Source organism: Strongylocentrotus purpuratus, unplaced genomic scaffold (assembly GCF_000002235.5).
Source record: "Strongylocentrotus purpuratus isolate Spur 01 unplaced genomic scaffold, Spur_5.0 spur5_scaffold_13, whole genome shotgun sequence".
Taxonomy (NCBI): domain Eukaryota; kingdom Metazoa; phylum Echinodermata; class Echinoidea; order Camarodonta; family Strongylocentrotidae; genus Strongylocentrotus; species Strongylocentrotus purpuratus.
The window spans coordinates 7,859,511-7,879,084 of record NW_022145598.1 but is presented as its reverse complement, the minus strand read 5'-3'; the positions used below and the strand labels follow the sequence as shown (position 1 = coordinate 7,879,084).

The 19,574-nt window shown below is 36.7% G+C and overlaps 1 protein-coding gene across 4 annotated transcripts in view; it reads right to left on the bottom strand.

Moving 5' to 3' along the window:
* LOC576799 (myelin transcription factor 1-like protein) overlaps window positions 1–19,574 on the bottom strand; it is a 75,503-nt gene that overhangs the window by 52,695 nt on the left and 3,234 nt on the right. For all 4 annotated transcript variants that reach the window (XM_030982807.1, XM_030982808.1, XM_030982809.1 and 1 more), the window contains exons 2-3: window positions 12,845–12,947; window positions 10,340–10,427 (exon numbers count right to left, since the gene is read on the bottom strand). In XM_030982807.1, coding sequence (XP_030838667.1) covers window positions 10,340–10,358 — 19 coding nt within the window. In that variant the 5' untranslated portion in view covers window positions 10,359–10,427; window positions 12,845–12,947. The remainder of the gene's footprint in view (window positions 1–10,339; window positions 10,428–12,844; window positions 12,948–19,574) is intronic.

Here is a 19,574-nt window from a genome sequence, read left to right as displayed (position 1 = left end):
CTAGCTGCTCATCATTTTTCATCTTAATGAAATATATATCTTGGCTTTCATTGCTACTCTGATACACTTGTGTGTTAATTCTTGTCTAGTCTATTTAGTGTCAAGAAGTTATCAACAATGATCATTTTGCATTTAAATTGATAATAAATAATCTTTGAAGAAAAAATATGTGGGGGAGGTGCCATGGTATAGTGGTTTACTCACTTGACTCTCAGTTAAAGGGTTGAGGGTTCAAATCCCAGCCCAGCACTAATGTGCACCCAGGTGTAACTGGATACCCGATATATATATGCCAGAGCACTAAATATTTGCCCACCAGATATAACCAGGGAAATAGTGTTGGAGCGCCAGGAGTGTCACAGCGAGACAGACATGTGCGCTATTAAAGAAGCCACCAATATCATCTATTATTATGAAGTACTCACTACACTAATATATTGTATTAAAAGCACTGAACAGATATTACCCTGGTCATTAGATTCATTCACTCATACAGTGTGTGCAGTTATGTGCACCATCTCCGTTCCCTGAAAGAATTCCTATATACCTGCCATATGATCACCATATATGGCAAATTAATTCAATTTATTTTTCTCTCTCCCTTTTAAACTCGATCCCCCTCCCTCCCGCCCCTTACAAGAAAAAAAATTGCCATGAAGTTAAACGGATTGTACCTTTAATCTATTTTTCCTTCCTCTCTCCTTAGATTTGAAAGTGGAATTATTTTTTATTTTGTTGCATCGTAGGCCAAAAGTAGTTGAACATTAGCACCTCTAAGAGAGCAAACATTTCATTACTTTCCCAATTGTACTAAGTGCTTTTTTAATGCGCTTTGATATTTGTAAAAATATCCTTGGCAGACAGAAAAACACTCATCCTAAATTTTCTTTTTTTTTAACATAGTTGCCACAATTAATAGTTTCTGAGCTGTTGAAAATAATAGTTCAGGGGAATTCTAAATGGTTTATTTTAATTTGTTAATCATAATAGATTATTTTGACTTTTGAGACAATCTAATTAATCAAATCATACATTTACAGAATCTGGGAAGAAAAGTTTTCAATGAACTGGTCCAAAATACAATTGTGTTTTTGTTCTTTCATATCATTGTCTGGCTTTGAAATAGATAAGAGTGATTTTGTTGAAGCTGTTGGAACACGAAAAGATTAAAAAATTGATGGATAAGAAAGAAAATACTTGGTTGTTATCACAACAAAGCCCAGGCTTGTCAAAGTTTAATTCCATGCTCTACGGGGTTCTGCCCTTTTCATCAATTCTGCCTATAGATCCCAAACCATTTTATCTCCTTCTTTCTACCACCACCACACACTATGCATGCACAGACAGTGTGTACAGATCATGGGTGCGTGTGTGTGTTCTCAGTCTGTGTGTATCTCTGTCTGCAAACCTTCTTTGCTTTGTGTGTGTGTGTGTAAAATGCATGCGCGTGTGTCAAACAAAGCCTAATGTATACTGCTGTGAGCGAAGTGGCGCGTGCCAGGCTTGTGGCCCCAGATAATGAGATGCAAGAGATTCTAGCCCCAGGGAAACTGGAGAAGAAGAAAGAAAAGTTTTGCAGCTCTTTGTTTCCATATGTTTTGTCAAAGACATTGCTCCCATGCCCAACCAGCCTCCAATTATGGTGCATATGTGGATTGACAAATGTGTTTTTTCTGTCATATTATACTTTCAAGTTTCAAGCAATTTGGAGAGGAAAGCGATAGCTATACATTTAAATGGCCCCTTTTCCAAGAAATATCAAACAAGAAGCCAAATTAGGAAAGTCGCAGGAGGAAAATCCAAACTGTCTATTATGTTAATTTTGAGCTAAAATCATCCATTACCTTTTTCAATCAACAACAAAATCATACTTCATATTCACTTTGCTATTACATATCACAATGTAACCTATAGTATACTTTTTTGAAAGGCATTTTGGATATGGTGGAACAAAGAAATTGGTAACAAACTTTCCTAGAGCAAAAAGCTCAGGAACTTGTCAAGGAGAGGTTGGATCTAAAATACAAAATACTGCCATGAGGGCATACCATATATATAGATAAAAAAAACAACAACAATATAATGTCAAAATAAATAAAATAATGACTATTATTATAATAATACTTGATTAAAAGACTTCAAAATGCACATAAATTAAAACTTCCAAACATCTGTATAAAACTGTAACTGAAATTGAACACAAACACTAAATGTCCACACTTGTTTCAAAAATTAATTAAATTAATTACAAAAAGTACATACAGTATCTTAGTATACTATATAAAAGTTCAACTATTTGTAATAAAGAAAGAGTAAAAATATACAGGTATCTTTCCTACAAATTGTTTTTGCAGTATTAAACTAATCTGCATTCTATGCATGTGGTTAGAAATTTTAATCTTTGATTTATCCTCCAGAAATGCTGTTGGTCTACCAGCAAAACAAAATGGCTATTGAACGTGGTTAAACGGATTCAAAAGCATCTAAAGAAAGGAAGTTTTCCAGCCCGCAGAGTTCCTCCGAAAGGATGTGAGAAGAGTAGCCGAATAATCTCTGAGATTTAAACACAATCATAGAAACCACAGAGCGGTGATGCTGTAAACTTGCAAGCTGTAAACTTTAAAAGTTCTTTGACATTGTAGTACTGTACTCTCCCCATAAATGCACATGTAATTTTTTTAAATTACACACCTCTTTCTCAAAGTACATTGCAAAAAGAATGTGGTTTCTATGCTAAAACAATTCAACACAAGCAATTTTCTTTCTAAAAAAATTAAAGTAAGAAAATGAATGTATTTTAAAAATAAAATTTGTAGAATTATTAGGGGTATGTATGAGAAGAGTTTGGAGGAAGTTGTAACTTGTAAGTACAACAATGTACCTTAAGAAGGACAGGAGATAAAGAAAAAGGGAAGAAATTACTTAAATGTACACAATGAACTGAGATAGAGAGGAACAGAAAAACACATAAAAACAAGAAGTAAAACAAAAATGGGAAGAGAGAAAGAAATGAAAAGGTAGAGGAAAGAAAGAAAGAAAGAAAAGATAAATGAAAGAGTAAACAGGGACAGAGAATAACTGAGAAAGTAAACAAAAAACAGACAAAGAGAAGAGATCCATTGAAGAAACAAGATTAGGGACAAACAATCCTTCTTGAAATTAAACTTGGAATTACTTGTACAATGTAGTTTTAAGAAAGGAATTGGAAATATTTGAGACATAGTTGTAAACATGTACAAGAACTGGGTGAGCAAAAAAGATATGCCAAGTATAAAACATGTGAATTAAACAAAGGAGCACAAAAACTGAGAGAAACAGAGGGGAACACATAACAAAATATGACAAATTTAAAATTAGATATTAAAATAAAGAAATGTACAGAAAAGCCAAAAGTAAAACAAAATGTAGCGATGTATCGATGTATTGGGCGCTATATAAAAGCTGAATATTATTATCATTATTATAAAAATAGATTCAAAGAGGCAGAGAGAGATACTGTACAGAAACTTACACATAAAGAGACACACAGAGAGAAGAAGAGAGAAAAGGAGACAGAGAGAGCTTCAGAAAGAGTGAGAGGGGGAGAGAGATGGGGGAGAGATAGAGAAACTTGCACATAAAGTGAGACAGAGAGAGAAAGAGAGAGAGAAAAAGAGACAGAGAGAGCTTCAGAAAGAGTGAGAGGGGGGGAGAGAGAGAGGGGGGAGAGAGATGGGGGAGAGATAGAGAAACTTACACATAAATTGAGACAGAGAGAGAAAGAGAGAGAGAAAAAGAGACAGAGACAGAGAGCTTCAGGAAGAGAGAGGGGAGAGAGAGGGGGGGGGGAGAGATAGAGAAACTTGCACATAAAGTGAGACAGAGAGAGAAAGAGAGAGAGAGAAAAAGAGACAAGAGAGAGCTTCAGAAAGAGTGAGAGGGGAGAGAGAGAGGGGGAGAGAGATGGGGGAGAGAGAGAGATAGAGAAACTTACACATAAATTGAGACAGAGAGAGAAAGAGAGAGAAAAGAGACAGAGACAGAGAGCTTCAGAAAGAGAGAAGGGGAGACAGAGAGCTTCAGAAAGAGAGAGGGGGAGAGAAAGAAAGAGAGAGAGAGACAGAGATAAAGAGATAAAGAAAGAGAAACAGAGAAAGAGAGGGAGAGAGAGATATGGAATGGAGCCCTGACTTGCTGAGCCAAGGGTCTCGCACTGTCAACAAAGGAACAAAAGACCCCCATCCCAATACCACAGCTAGCTCTAATAAAAGGAGCCTAATGTACGCCACAGAAGCAGCAATGAGATAGGCACGTGCCAGCCGCGCTGACATGTCGACCTCCCGAGAGCATCCACACGCACAAAAGGAGGAAAAGAGGAAAGAGCTCTTGCCATTAGCCTAAGGGATCGGATCAATTACAGCAGAGACTGATTATGCAAATGAAACCATTTTTAGGGATGAGTGGGTATTGGTCTTTTAATTGCTCCCAGTGTCAGTGGTCTCTTCATCGGAGGAGAGAAGCTCAAGAATAGTCTGAATCAATCAAGAATATTTCCTCTTGTCAAGGTTGGTGCTCGTCAAAGTCTATTTAGCTCTACATTTTAATGCCATTATCGACTTCTATCTGCTTTCGCGGGGGACGTTTTCTTCACATATCAAAATGAAATAGACCTACAAACAATCGTTTATAAATAGTCTATTTAGCTCTACATTTTAATGCCATTATTGACTTCTTGAGCCGCTTTCACAGAGTACATTTTCTTTACATGTCAAAATAAAACACACCTACAAACAATCGTCTGTTGGAGCCAGAAGGGCATTAACTTTGTGTAATAAATGATAGAAGTTTGGTAGAATTGTGAAATCTAGTGGCATGAAAAAGACACTTCAGGAACGCAATATGCATAATAGGTAGTGATGATTGTTTATTATAAGTCCTTTTTTTAAATTCTGAATGAATTAAGCCTCACTGAGATATTTACCAGCTACATATCCTAGCTATGTTATTCTACATCTGTGTGATGAAATTATAATTTTCAACAATTATGCAGTTTGCGCTCTGGACATGTCTCTTCGTTCCACTAAATTTTGCTAAGCTTCTCTAACGTCTAACGCCCTTCTGGCTCCAAACAGAAGATCCATATTATTTCCAGACAACTCTCTGACTTGTCTGATTTTCAAAACAAGAAGAAATTAGGCACCATTTTTGTTTATGGTAGCTGCATATCAAGAATTTTCCAAATGGGGAAAATAAATTTCCTTTGAATAGACCTTCACTTTTTCCTTCTTTACTCAAAGCTTTGTGTTTCAAGAGCTCACTCATTCTCAGCTCTTTGATTCATTTATTTTGTTTTCCACTGTTTTTTCATGAGAAATGCAATTTGCCACAGTAAACAGGTTTTTCCTTGAATTTGAACTAGGGACACCAAGCCATGTTACGTATCAAGGCTGCGACCATAATTGATGCATAGATTAATAATTCAAGGAGATTTAATAGCTCTGGGTCACAATATAATGGCCTTCACTGTGATTCTAGCTGTGAAAACAGCTTCAGAAGCATCATTCATACACTGTAGTGTAGAGGGGTATGTAAAAACGAAAATGTAATTGCATAAGTGTTCTTTAGCTAAACCTGAAAGGGTATCTCCTATGACAATAATTGTAAAATTGGTGTCCTGATCAAATTTAATGTGGAAAATGTTTTAAAGATACATGTATACCAGTATATGCTACCAATCTGAGAAATTGGTGCTGAATTGTATTATAGAAAGAAAAAAAAACACAGACATGCACCAAAAAATATCCAATGCTCTAAAGCTAATGACTGCGGTAATCTGCAAAGGACTTAGAGACATCGTCAATGAAATTAAGCACTATATTATTATTATTACCTTTACCACAAACCCCCTGTCCACACACAACATTTTCGCGATAGTGATACCGTTTCGCGATAGTTTTACGACCAAAATTGTAGGTGTGGACGCTCACTAACGATACGTCGTATAACGAAACTAGTCTAACGAAACGCAGGTTTGGGCATCGTTTCGAACTGAAACTCAATAAAGAATCACGCCTTATCACGGAAATGTTGTGTGTGGACAGGGGGACCCCCTGGGGGAGTGTAACTAGTGTAACTAACTGGGCGGGGCTTAACGTGACCTCGAGCGAAATGAGACCAGACCTCTTATCACTATCGCGAAACTCTATAAAGAATCACGGAAAATGTTGTGTGTGGACAGGGGGCATTTTATACGATGATTCTTTAGTGACGACGTTTCTTGTGTGTGGACATCCTGGAATTTATACGATGATTCTTTATACGACGTATCGTTATAGAGTTTCGCGATAAATTGTTTTGTGTGTGGACACGCTGATAGACGCTAGACCAATTTTTGATGGCTATCTTAATTCTTTAAAGCAATTGGTGATAATTAACACATGGAACCTTCGTTTAAAAAAGGTTGAGTTCTTGTTAAGGCAGAAAAACAAAGTTGTGAGCATTAACATTCTTTTTATTCCAATTAATTTTGAAGAATATCAGAAAATGTGAACAAAAAATGAATGATTGCTCTGGAAAAGCTCTATTCGTCCCCAAAAAGGCTTTAAATAGGCTGAAAGTTCAGAGCATTAACATTCTTTTTATTCCAATTAATTTTGAAGAATATCAGAAAATGTGAACATAAAATGATTGCTCTGGAAAAGCTCTAATAGTCCCCCAAAAGGCTTTAAATAGGCTGAAAGTTCAGATCAAATCTTGATGCCATATGCGGGTGTAGTCCCTTACACCCATACATTTGTGTAGAGCAGTCCATTGTATATCTTCAGCAAGATAAAACAATGTTCCTATTGCAGTTATGATAACATGTAATTGAGATGTATCACAAACAGACAGAATGCATGTAAAAACATGTCGACTCAAAGGAAATACGGAAAAGTATTTTTTCAAGTACATTGTAATGGAGAAATAGTCATACAGTACTACAGCTGTACATTAATCCAGAACACCTAATGGGAAATGTTTTCCTTTTCATTTAGAATCATCTGTACTTCAAACAAATCCATAGCTATTTCCTATTAATTAAACTGAAACTAATACCAGTTTATTTTTAATTGTTCTAGTTCCAAAAATATATCCTAAATAATCCTAATTAATATGTAACAAGAAGTATTCCCTCTGCATAAGCATGGCAGATAGTTTAACTGTTGTTTAATCCTGCAAGTTTATACATGTAGTCCCCTCTTTCTTTCAGAAAATATCACCAGAAAGTTTGATTTAAAAGTGCACAATGCTATGTTTTCATCACGATTGTAGTGCTTTACAAGCCATTTAGATGGGGTTTTTTAATGATATGATTTATATAAGTATTTTTCCACTTAAAAAAGATGGGAATAATCCAGTATTTCCCTAAGAATTTGCACAATCACTGTGTCCAAATTAAAAGTATGCTTTACATGTATGTACATGTATCAAAATACTGAAAAATTTATAACCCATTGTAAACATTGACATTGAAATGAGTTCTGATATTGCATACCGTATATCACCCTGAAAATTGCTTTAAAACTTTTTAATTAAAGCCTATTGTACATCAACAAAACAAAAATTATCTAAATATATACAGGTATTATTGCAAAAACTCTATGCATGAGTCATAATTCTACCTACAGAAGAGAAAAGATGCATACAACAAAAAATTCCAAACAATATGGAACTAATTAGACAAAGCACCCCATATGAAAAAAATCACACACCAATAGCTGTATGCTGGTGTATGGCCATATGCATTACACACTCATAGAGATTTATACACACAGAGAGATCTCATCTAGGGAGGATCGACTCGCCATCCAGACTGCATTAACTAACGAAGAACTACAAACAACTCCGCCAACACCCATCCATTATAGTTTCCACTATGTGCTACTAGTTCACCATACAGCAAAAAGAGACTGGGGTTCGTTAAGTCAAACGAGCATATACGCTCCGCGCTCTCCGACACACACACAGATGCATATGTTGTACCGTGGTGTGTATGCGTGTGTGTATGTGTGAGCTGGGTGAGTGTATGATATTCGTGGACCCCATGCACCTGTACGATGGCGCATATAAGATACCGTACAACCACCACGCATCAAAACTCATCACTTAAGCCGACTTGTACTAAAGTCCACAGACTATCTCCCATCTCATCTCATCTCATCTCACCTCACTGAAAGGCATCTATTCCGTAGATCCCATCTTAAAGACTCCAAAAAATATCCTCCAGAAGTTTGCTTCCTCCACACGTCAGAGGCACGTCAACCATGTACATTAGTATCCAAGACTCGCATTAAAAAAGTAACACTTTGCTGACGACACGCCACCCACTTTCTCTGCTCGGCCTCGGTAACAAGCGTCCACTAGTGGCGCACAAGTAGAACTTTGTGCCGAGGACTAAGCTTCTTCGCTAGTCAGTTTGTGTCATCCTCCCTCTCTCTCCCTCACTCCCACTCTCTGTTCCCTTAACTTTGCTCAAACAAAGACAGGAGAGTGCCAAGGATCATTTAATATGCGCGGTGGTTTGCGGAGCGATCCACGTTACTGAGATGGAGGGAGGGATCGGGGAGGAGGGTGGATGTGAGAGGGTGGTGGCGTGTGCGAGAGAGAGAGAGAGTGGGAGGAAGAGAACAGGCCCATCTCCGTAGTAGAAGCAGTAATAATAATAACACTCATTCCATGGACAACTAAGTATGGCTGAGATAATAAGTTGGCAATAACTGTGTGTGGAGTGTTCCATTGTGTGAGCGGGGGTGGCAGGTGGCCATGAATGGATGGCCTAATCTTGAGTATTTAATTTGAATGCATGGGACAGACAAAGGCCTAGTGGTCGTGCTTCAATTGATTGCGGTAACTGATACGAAGTTGGCGGAATGATGCAGTCACTATTTGACAAATGGCTCCAGAAATTAAAATATATGGACCTCTATCACTTTCTTTCATGAATTTTTAGATAGTAGACCTTCTAGTTTCAGTTTTAATTCTGTTCAGTATTTTCTTTTCTTAGCATAGTAGTGTCATCATGACTTTTACTGAAATGATTTATTACTAACTTTAGCTGTCAATTTTACTCTTTACAATAACTAAGAACAAAAACTCAGGAAAATCAAATGTTCTATAATTAGTTTAAATCCTGATTTTGTCCATTCTTTCTATTAAAAAAAATCTTATTTTTAATCTGTTTATGCTCGAACATTCACTGACATTTTCCTCTCATTTTTTCTGCTTCTATTAAAACCCAACTTAATATCAGGGGGGGGGGGTCTAATATTGTGTCAGCTGTAAACTAGTACATCTTTCACCTCATGTTACAGGATATTAACATCTTCATGGCTCTCACTCAAATGAATGTGAAAATAAACAGTGATTACAGATGTACATGTACTCCTAAGGATTACAAACAAGGAATTTCGTATCTGTCATCATGATTAAAATCTAGTTCTGTGGCTTCTAACACTGAATTTTGACCAAATTCATATCTCCAAATATTTCTCAATAGAATGACTTATTTGCTATTATAGACCAGTTTACTTACAAATTAAAGTTTGAGGCATACTTTTTAAACAAAGATTGTTTGTTGCTTGCCAGGTATAGCAACAAGTTACATATGCAGACATGATTCAGAGAATTGTAGTTCAGTCATTAATAACAGGTTCATGGAAAAACTTGTCTCTCTACAACGCTAAGAATTTTGAGAAATTAAAATATCAATTTTATCTGTGCTCCCGATAAATTTCAAATAGCGCCTATGGCCATTCAATGGTAGCTGCGACCATGAAAATCTCAGAATATGCAGTTTTTATATATAATTTCCAAACGGGAATAGCAAATCGGTCAAGAAACATTGTTTTTAAGCTATAATGATATCAATCTACAGAGGGAGCTATACAACATAAAGAGTTTATTATTCACAATTTCATCACTTTAGACTCGATTTCAACCCCGACATCGATCATTGAATATTGTAGGATCGCACATGCTTCAAATATGTTCATTTGAACCGAATTCATGACCCCATACCAAAACTTTGTGTCAACTTTAGCTTTAAGCTTACAGTTTCATAACCAAGAATGCATCCGTAAAGTCTAAAACCACAAGATAACCGACAAGTTTTAAACTGTGACCTTAAGTTTACAGACTCTTGTGTAAACCTGATTTTAAGAAAGGGCAAAATCTGAGGAAAAAATTGCTGAGTGGGGGGGGGGGGGTGCAAGAAAAAGAAGATAGAGAGAGGAAAGAGACAGAGATACAGAGATTTTGACATGAAAAACAGAAGACATGACAACAGATGACTGGGAAGTCCATTTCAAGTTTCAACACCTACCGGCTAACAGGTTCTTCATTGCAGATGAGTTTTTCACGGGTGAACCATTCCTCAATGGTGATTTACTGTCTTTGCACCTCTCAACAACCTGCACATTCAAGAAATAAAAAAGAGAAAAAGAGAAAAAGAGAAATGTTACATACAGTAAAGTAAAGCTCAGAGTTACAGACCAGGAACATTTGCACAGTAAAGAAAACAACACAAAAAAGTAAGAAAGTAAACTTTACTCTTTGAGTAAGTATCTTCATACTTTCCAAATACTGGTAAACATAACACACTATCAATAACATGATAGCTTGCATTGTATCCTTCCCTGAAATCATAAATAATTCAGGCAAGATAACTTCATTAAATGGAGGTATATGTTCAATATGTACATGTAGTATAAGCACCTAAATGTACATGTATACAGGTAAATTGCTTTACAATAGGTTATGGTTCAAATATTTAAAAATTAAAAAATAAAGTAAAAAAACTACAAGAAACTTAAAATGACAAATGCCAATTCAACAGCCATTACCCATTCAGCTTTAAACCCACCAAAAGCTGGGATCTATGAAACTCAAAATCCGGTACACAATCATTTCAATAATCAGTAGATCTAAAAGAAATACTTACACTGTACATGCATCAGACTCTTTATCATGTTCAGGACACCCTCGATACCAAAACTTAATTAACTTCTATTCTTTGAATGTTCCAATATTATATAAAGCACTTGATTACGGAACTCTGGACTTTGTAATTTATTCTACACTACTAAAATTGGAGAGGTAGCTACAAAAAATTGTAATACAAGAATATAATAGACACCAACAACGAACTACACAACCTGAAGTACATAGATCATAGTATGAAACAAAATATAGCAAACAGGTGTTTGAGGTTTTCATCAAACTTTGAAACTAGAGGACCCTGGAAAAATGCATGCAATCTAAATGTACACAGTCCACACACTAACACACACACGTACTGTAGACAAAAGAAAATGCCTACCCACACAAAGATTGCAAACAATTTCACAACTCATTATCAGAGCCGGGAACATCTGTTCGATTCCACTATGCATATTAAATGTGTGGTAATTGGAAGTTTGGTGAGAACTGATCAAACAAAAGAACTTATGGTAAGAGCAAACTTTGTTTTCAGCCAGCTAGTGTGCATGATCGTTCCCACAACGAAAAATACATACATGGGACCTGTACATGGACATGGATGTAGGGTTCCGCTGTACATTAATGTAACACACCGGTCATTCACATTTTAATATGAATATTATAATCAATAATACATTTTTCTTTTTAAATTGGATTTGTTTTGCCTACTGTACAGTGTTATCTATTCTCACAAATTACAATATATACAATATACACATGTACAATGTCATCCCAGGGAGTAAAGAACTTTCAAGGCCATATGGTACATGTATGCATTGTATAAAGCATGTACATAATATGTACTACTACTATTCTGAACATTACAATGTATTACATGTATATGTTATTCTTGGACATTTAATTAAAATGGAATACAAAGGATACATAGAATTATGGCTGAATGAAACAAACTAATGAAATTAATTTCCAACAAGGGTCTGCCTTTGTAATAATGCCCCTAGAGATTTCAGTGGAAAGTGCTTTATAAGCACCGTTTTATTATTATATACATGTATATATTATTAATTAATTTTCTAAAATTGTGACTTAAAAACTGCTGCACAATCAGTAAAGCAACATAATTCATTCTTATCACAAATGTGTGTACAATATATTATACACACCAACATCTATAAACTAAAATAAGTAATTATTAGAAGTGATATAATATACAAGCCACCACTGCCCTGGTAAAAACTGCCCTGGTAAAATAGATCTATATTATTATTATCACTCATTAGCACAGAAACAATTCAGTAAATATATGAAAGGGCATAGTGTACATATACTGTACACCAAACTTCCCAAAGAGACTGTGCTTGAAAACCTGAACAGTGCCCTCTCTTGAGCAGAAGACACACAACAGTGTAGAAGTAGCTGGTGTATCCACTCTGTACTACTGTGTAGCACTTTGAGCACAGGATCCACCCCAAACTTTCCAGGTTGCTGACATTACAGTAGCTGCATACATGTAGGCCATGACACAATGAATTTGCAATGCCCGAGTAAAACTTATTTAGGCTTGACTCAAGACACACTTTATTATATGTGACACATTGCATGGAAGACCCCCCCCCCCCCAAAAAAAAAAAAAAAAAAAAAAAAAAATGTAATGTAATAGCAATAATCATAATAAATATAAATATGTAAAATAATATTTTTTAAAAGAAAACACAAATTGAAAAATTAAAAAAGAAAAAGAAAAAATAATAATAAATAATAAAAAAAACAATAATAATGAATAGTAAATAATACATACAATTTAAAATGTATAATTAAATAATTTTATTAAAAGTTGTTTTGAATCTTGGCACATTTTTACGGAACAAAATTTGTGGATAATTAATACCTGTGATGTTCGTTTCCTCCTGAGGGGGCTGTTGGTGGCTGATCGAAGGGTACGCTTCGGGGATTGGTAGCATCAGAACTCATCGCAGATCAGCTCCTATGATCTGTCATTAAAGATACGGGATAAAAAATAAAACAATGGGATGTTTAATAACAGAAAGAAGGGTAGAGCTAAGAGAAGACTAAACCTGATGGGGGCCAGTTGCCCAATGTAAAATTGATTTTTAGTTTTGAGCCCCCTTTCTTGACTTGTGTACAGAATGCATGTGGTGACTGAATACATACATGTACTGTACATGTACGTGTATAAAAATCATATGTGCATTTATTTTGGCTGTTTGCCTACATGTACATGTACATGTACGTTAGTTATCCCGACTATTTGACAATTGTTTGCCATTGTTAGAAGTGGTTTTATGCGCTAATAAATATCAATATCATATGAGAAGAAATTAACCCTTTGAAAAAGAAAAAAAATTCTACAAAAAAGCCACAAAAAATATTCCTATATTTTTTTTATAAAGTATGAAACTAATACAAAGTATTAGCCATAATTACATTAAGCCCCATCCCTAAGACCCCACCCTCTGTTCTCTGCCTCCCCCCCCCCCCCCACTCCCTCTCTCTCTCTTCACCCCCCACCCCTCTCTCTCTTTCTCTCCCTCTTTCTTTCTTTCTTGAAGCACTAGTCCACTTTGATGAAATTTATGCGCATCATTTTAACACATTTGTAACTGTTTAAAAGTGTTTACATTTTTTTCTGAGAAAAAAAACCTCTCTAACAAGCCTAGTAACGAGACTAACAAACTTGAGGATTAATCTCCCACCGTCCTCCCATATTACAGACACGATTGAAAAACGTTCGGTCAGTCAGTCAGTCCAATGAACAACATACAACATGCAATAGCCCTTAATCATAACTTGTGAAAGTTATGATGGTACTGTAGAGAGCGTATGCATGCAGTATGAATGCTAGGAATTTCCTAAGTCCCGGATTTGTTTGTCTAGGGAGTAACAAGGGGTTGGTTAAGACCAGCCTTCAAGTTTAAATCAAATCAAGGTTAGGAATTCAAGCTACCCATTTCTTTCTACACATATGGGAACTATATGTACTGTGGTGCATGTAGGCCTACTGTACATGAGGCCCATTTACACATCCAAAATACCATTAGAAAAATCATTGATTTTTGTTTTAGTGCCATTTACACCACATAAGGCCATTTTATTAAAAAAACATGTTTAGCATCCTGTATTGAAAAATAGGAAGGAGGAGATCTTTATTCTTTTTTTTCCAAAATGGCCACTCGGTACATTTTCCGACAGTCGGGCTATTTTTCAAGATGGCCGCCGGAAAAAAAGAAGCAGGCGGGGACGCTAAGCATGATTTTTTTTTTTAAAGGAAAACTAGAGCCTGAGAAATTTCTTCATGAAAGTTTGACCATAAACATTCATACTTTCCCAATGTGATGATGAGGGAGCAACATGATGTAAAGCACAAGCACAGTACACATTTTGTTTCACTTTCCAAAATTAAACCAACTTTATCAAAAGTCTATTACTTTATCACTCTACAGTGAGTCTACACAGTACTTGTACTCCCACACCATCAAACACAAAACGTAGAAGAAATGTACAGTACAGTGTACGCTACTTGTTTTCCATAAGGAACGGACATTAAAGAGAAGGTTGAGTTCTGGGAAGAGGTGAAAAATAATTTGTGAGCGTTACTCATTCTTATCATGCAAGTGTGGAAGAACATCAGATAAGACATGTTCCCTGAAAAACATGGCTCTTTAAATGCCTTCATAAATATGCATGTAACATCGTAAAAATCGGGGGGGGGGGGGGGGGGGCTTTTTACACCACGTGTTCGTGTAGTCTCATATACATCTTTCTGTGTACAGTGTTTTGTAACTTTACAAAGACTTGGCCAAATTTCTTATCATTCTGATGATTCCAGAACCTTGCAATACACACAATTCTTATATGCTAGATGATCAACCTTTTCTGGTCAGTTCCACACCGTTTCTTTACAATGCAATCGCATGACCAGAACTCACCTTCATCTTTAAACTGAACCATTGAAAAAATATTCAGATAATGAAAATCAACATAAAAAACGTTGTTTACCCCCAGTCGAGTTATAGAGCATACAGTAGTACACATTTCTCTGTTTACCCAATTTGTTGTTTCCTGTAATGTCATTACTTTTTTTTAAACAGATATTAATGTCCATGATTTACGTCAAAGGAATGAGAATCAAAATAACAATATCTCTGACACATGTCTATTATACAGTAACTCGATGAAACTTAGTGACAAGTGACTGATTCAATACCAAAGCCATTTATAAACATTCCACTGTAGTAATAATAATAATAATAATCACTTTTTCATTTGCTAGATGAAGAGGGAAATTAATTTCATCCCAAATTGCATATACCGGTACATGTAATTGCATTCATGAAGATAATACTTAACTACATGTACAAAGTGTATTCTAAACTGCACTGGACCAGGAAACAATCTTATAAAGTCACACATACCATACATTCTTTTATGCAGCCCAGTCTAATTAGGAGGAAAAGATTTACAGACATTCACAAAAGCCTGTAATACTAGTTTGTAACTTTGTACATTTGAAATACTTGTTATTTCCTTATATACATGTAGCTTGCAGTGTAACTTGGTTGTACAAGTAGATTTGTACATCTTCCTAAACAATATTAGTTTGACTACAAGCAATTGATTTTGGCTACCGGTAGGTACAAAATGAGTAACTTTGCAACCCAGTGAAAACAAGATACAAAGGAGCAGTGGGGGATTTAGCTCTAATTTGTTTTTAAAAATAAAAAATGAAATAAAAATACATTTGGAGCATTCATACAGAAATCTCACTTTCACTCATTCTGATCCAAAAGGAATATTTGCCAATATCACAAACTTTGCACATCGCAACTTCAAAAATTCATAACTTTCTTATTTTTATCGGAATTCGCTCAAACTTTCGCTGACCGGTTTCCTCTTATATTTCTGCTTCCATTATAAAAACATGTAGCTACCACTGCTGACCTTCACTCAATTGTGTTGTGCAGATTTATGGTGGCCCTGAAGGGACATCGCGAATAGACTAAATCGTGAAAAATATGCGATAAAATTCACGATATCGTCAATTTTATCGCATATTTTTCACGAAGAAATTCACGAATTGACTATATCGTGAACTTTATCGTGAACTTTTCACGATGAAATTGACGATATCGTGAATTTTATCGTGAAAAGTTCACGATATAAAGTTCACGATATCGTCAATTTTATCGTGTACTCTATCGTGTACTCTATCGTGTACTCTCCTGACGGGCGCTTCGTAAACAAAACCAGCCCTAGCTGGGGGAGACAGAGAGAAGGAAAAAGGGAAAGGGAAAGAGAAGATAAAAGGAAAGAAAGAATAATAAGAAGAAAAGAGGGAAACGGGGGGGGGGGCGAAGGGCTCTTGCCTCCTCACCCCCCCCCCCGCCAAAAAAATAAATAAGGAGAGAGAGAAAAGGGAAAGGGAAAGAAAATATAAAGGAAAGAAAGAAGAGTAGGAAGGAAAGAGGGAAACGGGGGAAGGGCGAAAGGCTCTTACCTCCCCCCCCCCCCCCCGCCAAAAAAATAAATAAGAGAGAGAGAGAGAGAGAAGGGAAAGGGAAAGAAAGAAGAGGAATAAGAGGGAAACAGGGGAAGGGCGAAGGGCTCTTGCCTCCCCCCCCCCCCCCACCAAAAATAAATAAGAGAGAGAATGGAAAGGGAAAGAAAATATAAAAGGAAAGAAAGAAGAGGAATAAGAAGGAAGAGGGGCTCTTGCCTCCTCCCCCCCCTCCCGCGCCAACAAATAAATAGGAGAGAGAGAGAGAGATAGAGAGAAGGGAAAGGGAAAGGGAAAGAAAATATAAAAGGAAAGAAAGAAAAGAAGACGGAAAGAGGAAACGGGGAAGGCGAAAGGCTCTTACCTCCCCCTCCCCCCTCCCGCCATAAAGGGAAAGAGAAGGGAGAGGGAAAGAAAATATAAAAGGAAAGAAAGAAGAGGAAAAAATAAGAAAGAGGGAAACAGGGCGAAGGGCTCTTGCCTCCTTTCTTTTCTTTCTTTTCCTTTCTTTCCTATTCTCCCTCTTTTTCGTTTTTCTCTTTCTTTCTTCTCTTTCCCTTTCCTTCTCTCTCTCTCTCTTATTTATCTTTTGGCGGGGGCGGGGGGACGAGGCAAAGTCCTTTGCCCCCGTTTCCCTCTTTTCTTCTTCTTCCTCTTCTTTCTTTCCTTTTATCTTCTCTTTCCCTTTCCCTTTCCCTTCTCTCTCTCTCTCTGATTTATTTTGGCGGGGAGGGGGGGGGGGGGAGTGAGGAGGAGGCAAGAGCCCTTCGCCCCCCCCCCCCCCCCCCCCCCCCCCCCGTTTCCCTCTTTTCTTCTTATTATTCTTTCTTTCCTTTTATCTTCTCTTTCCCTTTCCCTTTTTTCCTTCTCTCTGTCTCCCCCAGCTAGGGCTGGTTTTGTTTACGAAGCGCCCGTCAGGAGAGTACACGATAGAGTACACGATAGAGTACACGATAAAATTGACGATATCGTGAACTTTATATCGTGAACTTTTCACGATAAAATTCACGATATCGTCAATTTCATCGTGAAAAGTTCACGATAAAGTTCACGATATCGTCAATTTCGTGAATTTCTTCGTGAAAAATATGCGATAAAATTGACGATATCGTGAATTTTATCGCATATTTTTCACGATTTAGTCTATTCGCGATGTCCCTTCAGGGCCACCATACAGATTAGTGAATAATGGTCAAGACATTAGAATGCACTTTACTTGAATGAAAGTTGCATCTGTTGTCAATGCACAGCGTTCATACACTGTACATTTACATTACACTTCTGCCAACACAGTACACATGTAGTCTAGTTCTTCTAGACTTGTTTAATGTTCATTTCTAAGTCCTGTGCATCTATCCAGCATACTGTACATGTAGATGCAGATGGTGTTCTGTTGGGGTTCTCCTTCAGCTTGAGTGGTGAAGTGTGACGTCATCAAAGATCTATTTTAAGAATTTCTCAGTTTGTTTTCATTTTCCAAAAGAGCATCATTAGGAGCCAGAGCATGTAACACTGAGTTCCCATAGGACACATATTTATTTAGATGGTCATACATTGTATCTCAGCCAGTACTTAACATATTCGATTGGTTTTCAACATTTGGACATTATTTTTGATGCTCTTTTGGAAAATGAAATTTTTTTTAGAAATTCTAAAAATAGATTTTTATGACGTCACAGCTTCGGTACTCTATAGAGATTAGAGAACGATTCACGTGACCTAATTTGTAAGTGTGTAAAATGTGTATTGACAGGCACAGCCTTGTTGTTCAAAACAGGTCAAAAGTTGGCAACAAAACAGACTAGACGTTCGGACTACGGTCAAAAGTCAGCAACAAAACACAGACTAGACATTTAAAACGGATCACAATATCTCTTTGACAAGATCAAGGAATCTGGAATCATATCACCTTTTCATCTCTCACAACTAATTTCAATGTGGATTAACTTTAATAGGCTTTCAAGCTGCAATTTACATTACATATAAAACTTCCTCATACTAAAGGACAGAAAAAATGTTTAAAACTTTTTTTTTAAAGGATTTACTAGCCCCCCCCCCCCCCCCCTCAAATCAAAGGAATACATGTACAAGTTTTGTACCACTGGTCTCATTACACACATCAATTACTGATACTCTTCTTTAGTTATGGTAAGTTCCGTGAGGAACAAAATTACTAAAAAATTACAAACCACAAAATCAATCCGATGTTTAGAATTGGTAATGAATAAACAGTATTGTAATCCAAATCTTAAGAACCTGCCAATACAAGTTTTCGCTGCATGTGCACTGTACATGTACATGTACCGAACACACTCTTTTCTAAACTTCCTTGTATCAAACCCATTATTCAACAAACTCTTGTTGATTCTATGAGGCCTGAGAAAACCAAACTTTCTGATACCAATAACAACTTAAAATGTCACTTTTATCCTGGTACAGTGTTTATCCTGCCTGATACTAATAAAAAAGTTCTTACCATAATGTAGGTTTTCCCGATGTTCACTTGATGTCCATATGTGAGTATCTATATCAACTATTCTTCAACAAAACTTCCCCTTTTGTAACGGTCCGTGCAAACTTGGCCGAGTTCAAACTTTGCACATGGTGCGAAACTACAGATTCATCAAAGTTAACTTATTGTGCAGCTCATGACCACAATGAACACACCTTATGATCCATGGCCTATCATCGACATGGCATGGATGGTTGGTATCGGACATGCAAATAGTTGCTGGTTGTCTACCTCTGTGTATGGGAAGCCTACGCACTCTATATTAAAGAAGAGTACCATTACTACTAAAAGTTTAGTCATTGTTTTATTTACTTTAGGCCTGTCTTCATCAGCTCGAGATTGCCAAATAGCCCCCCCTTTTTCTGATTTTCTGATCAGCTCGAGACTTGACCTCGAAACTTGAAACTCGAGCTCGAGAGATTAGCTCAAGATATTTTGCTCAGCGTTCGCACAATAGGGGCAGTTACACTGTCATCCAAACACGCCAAAAAATGCCAAACCGGAGCCTGGCCGCGATGTTACCAAGGGCAACTACGCTTTACCGGCAGACATGCCAAGCCCCAAACATTCCAAAACGAAGTGTGATCTTTT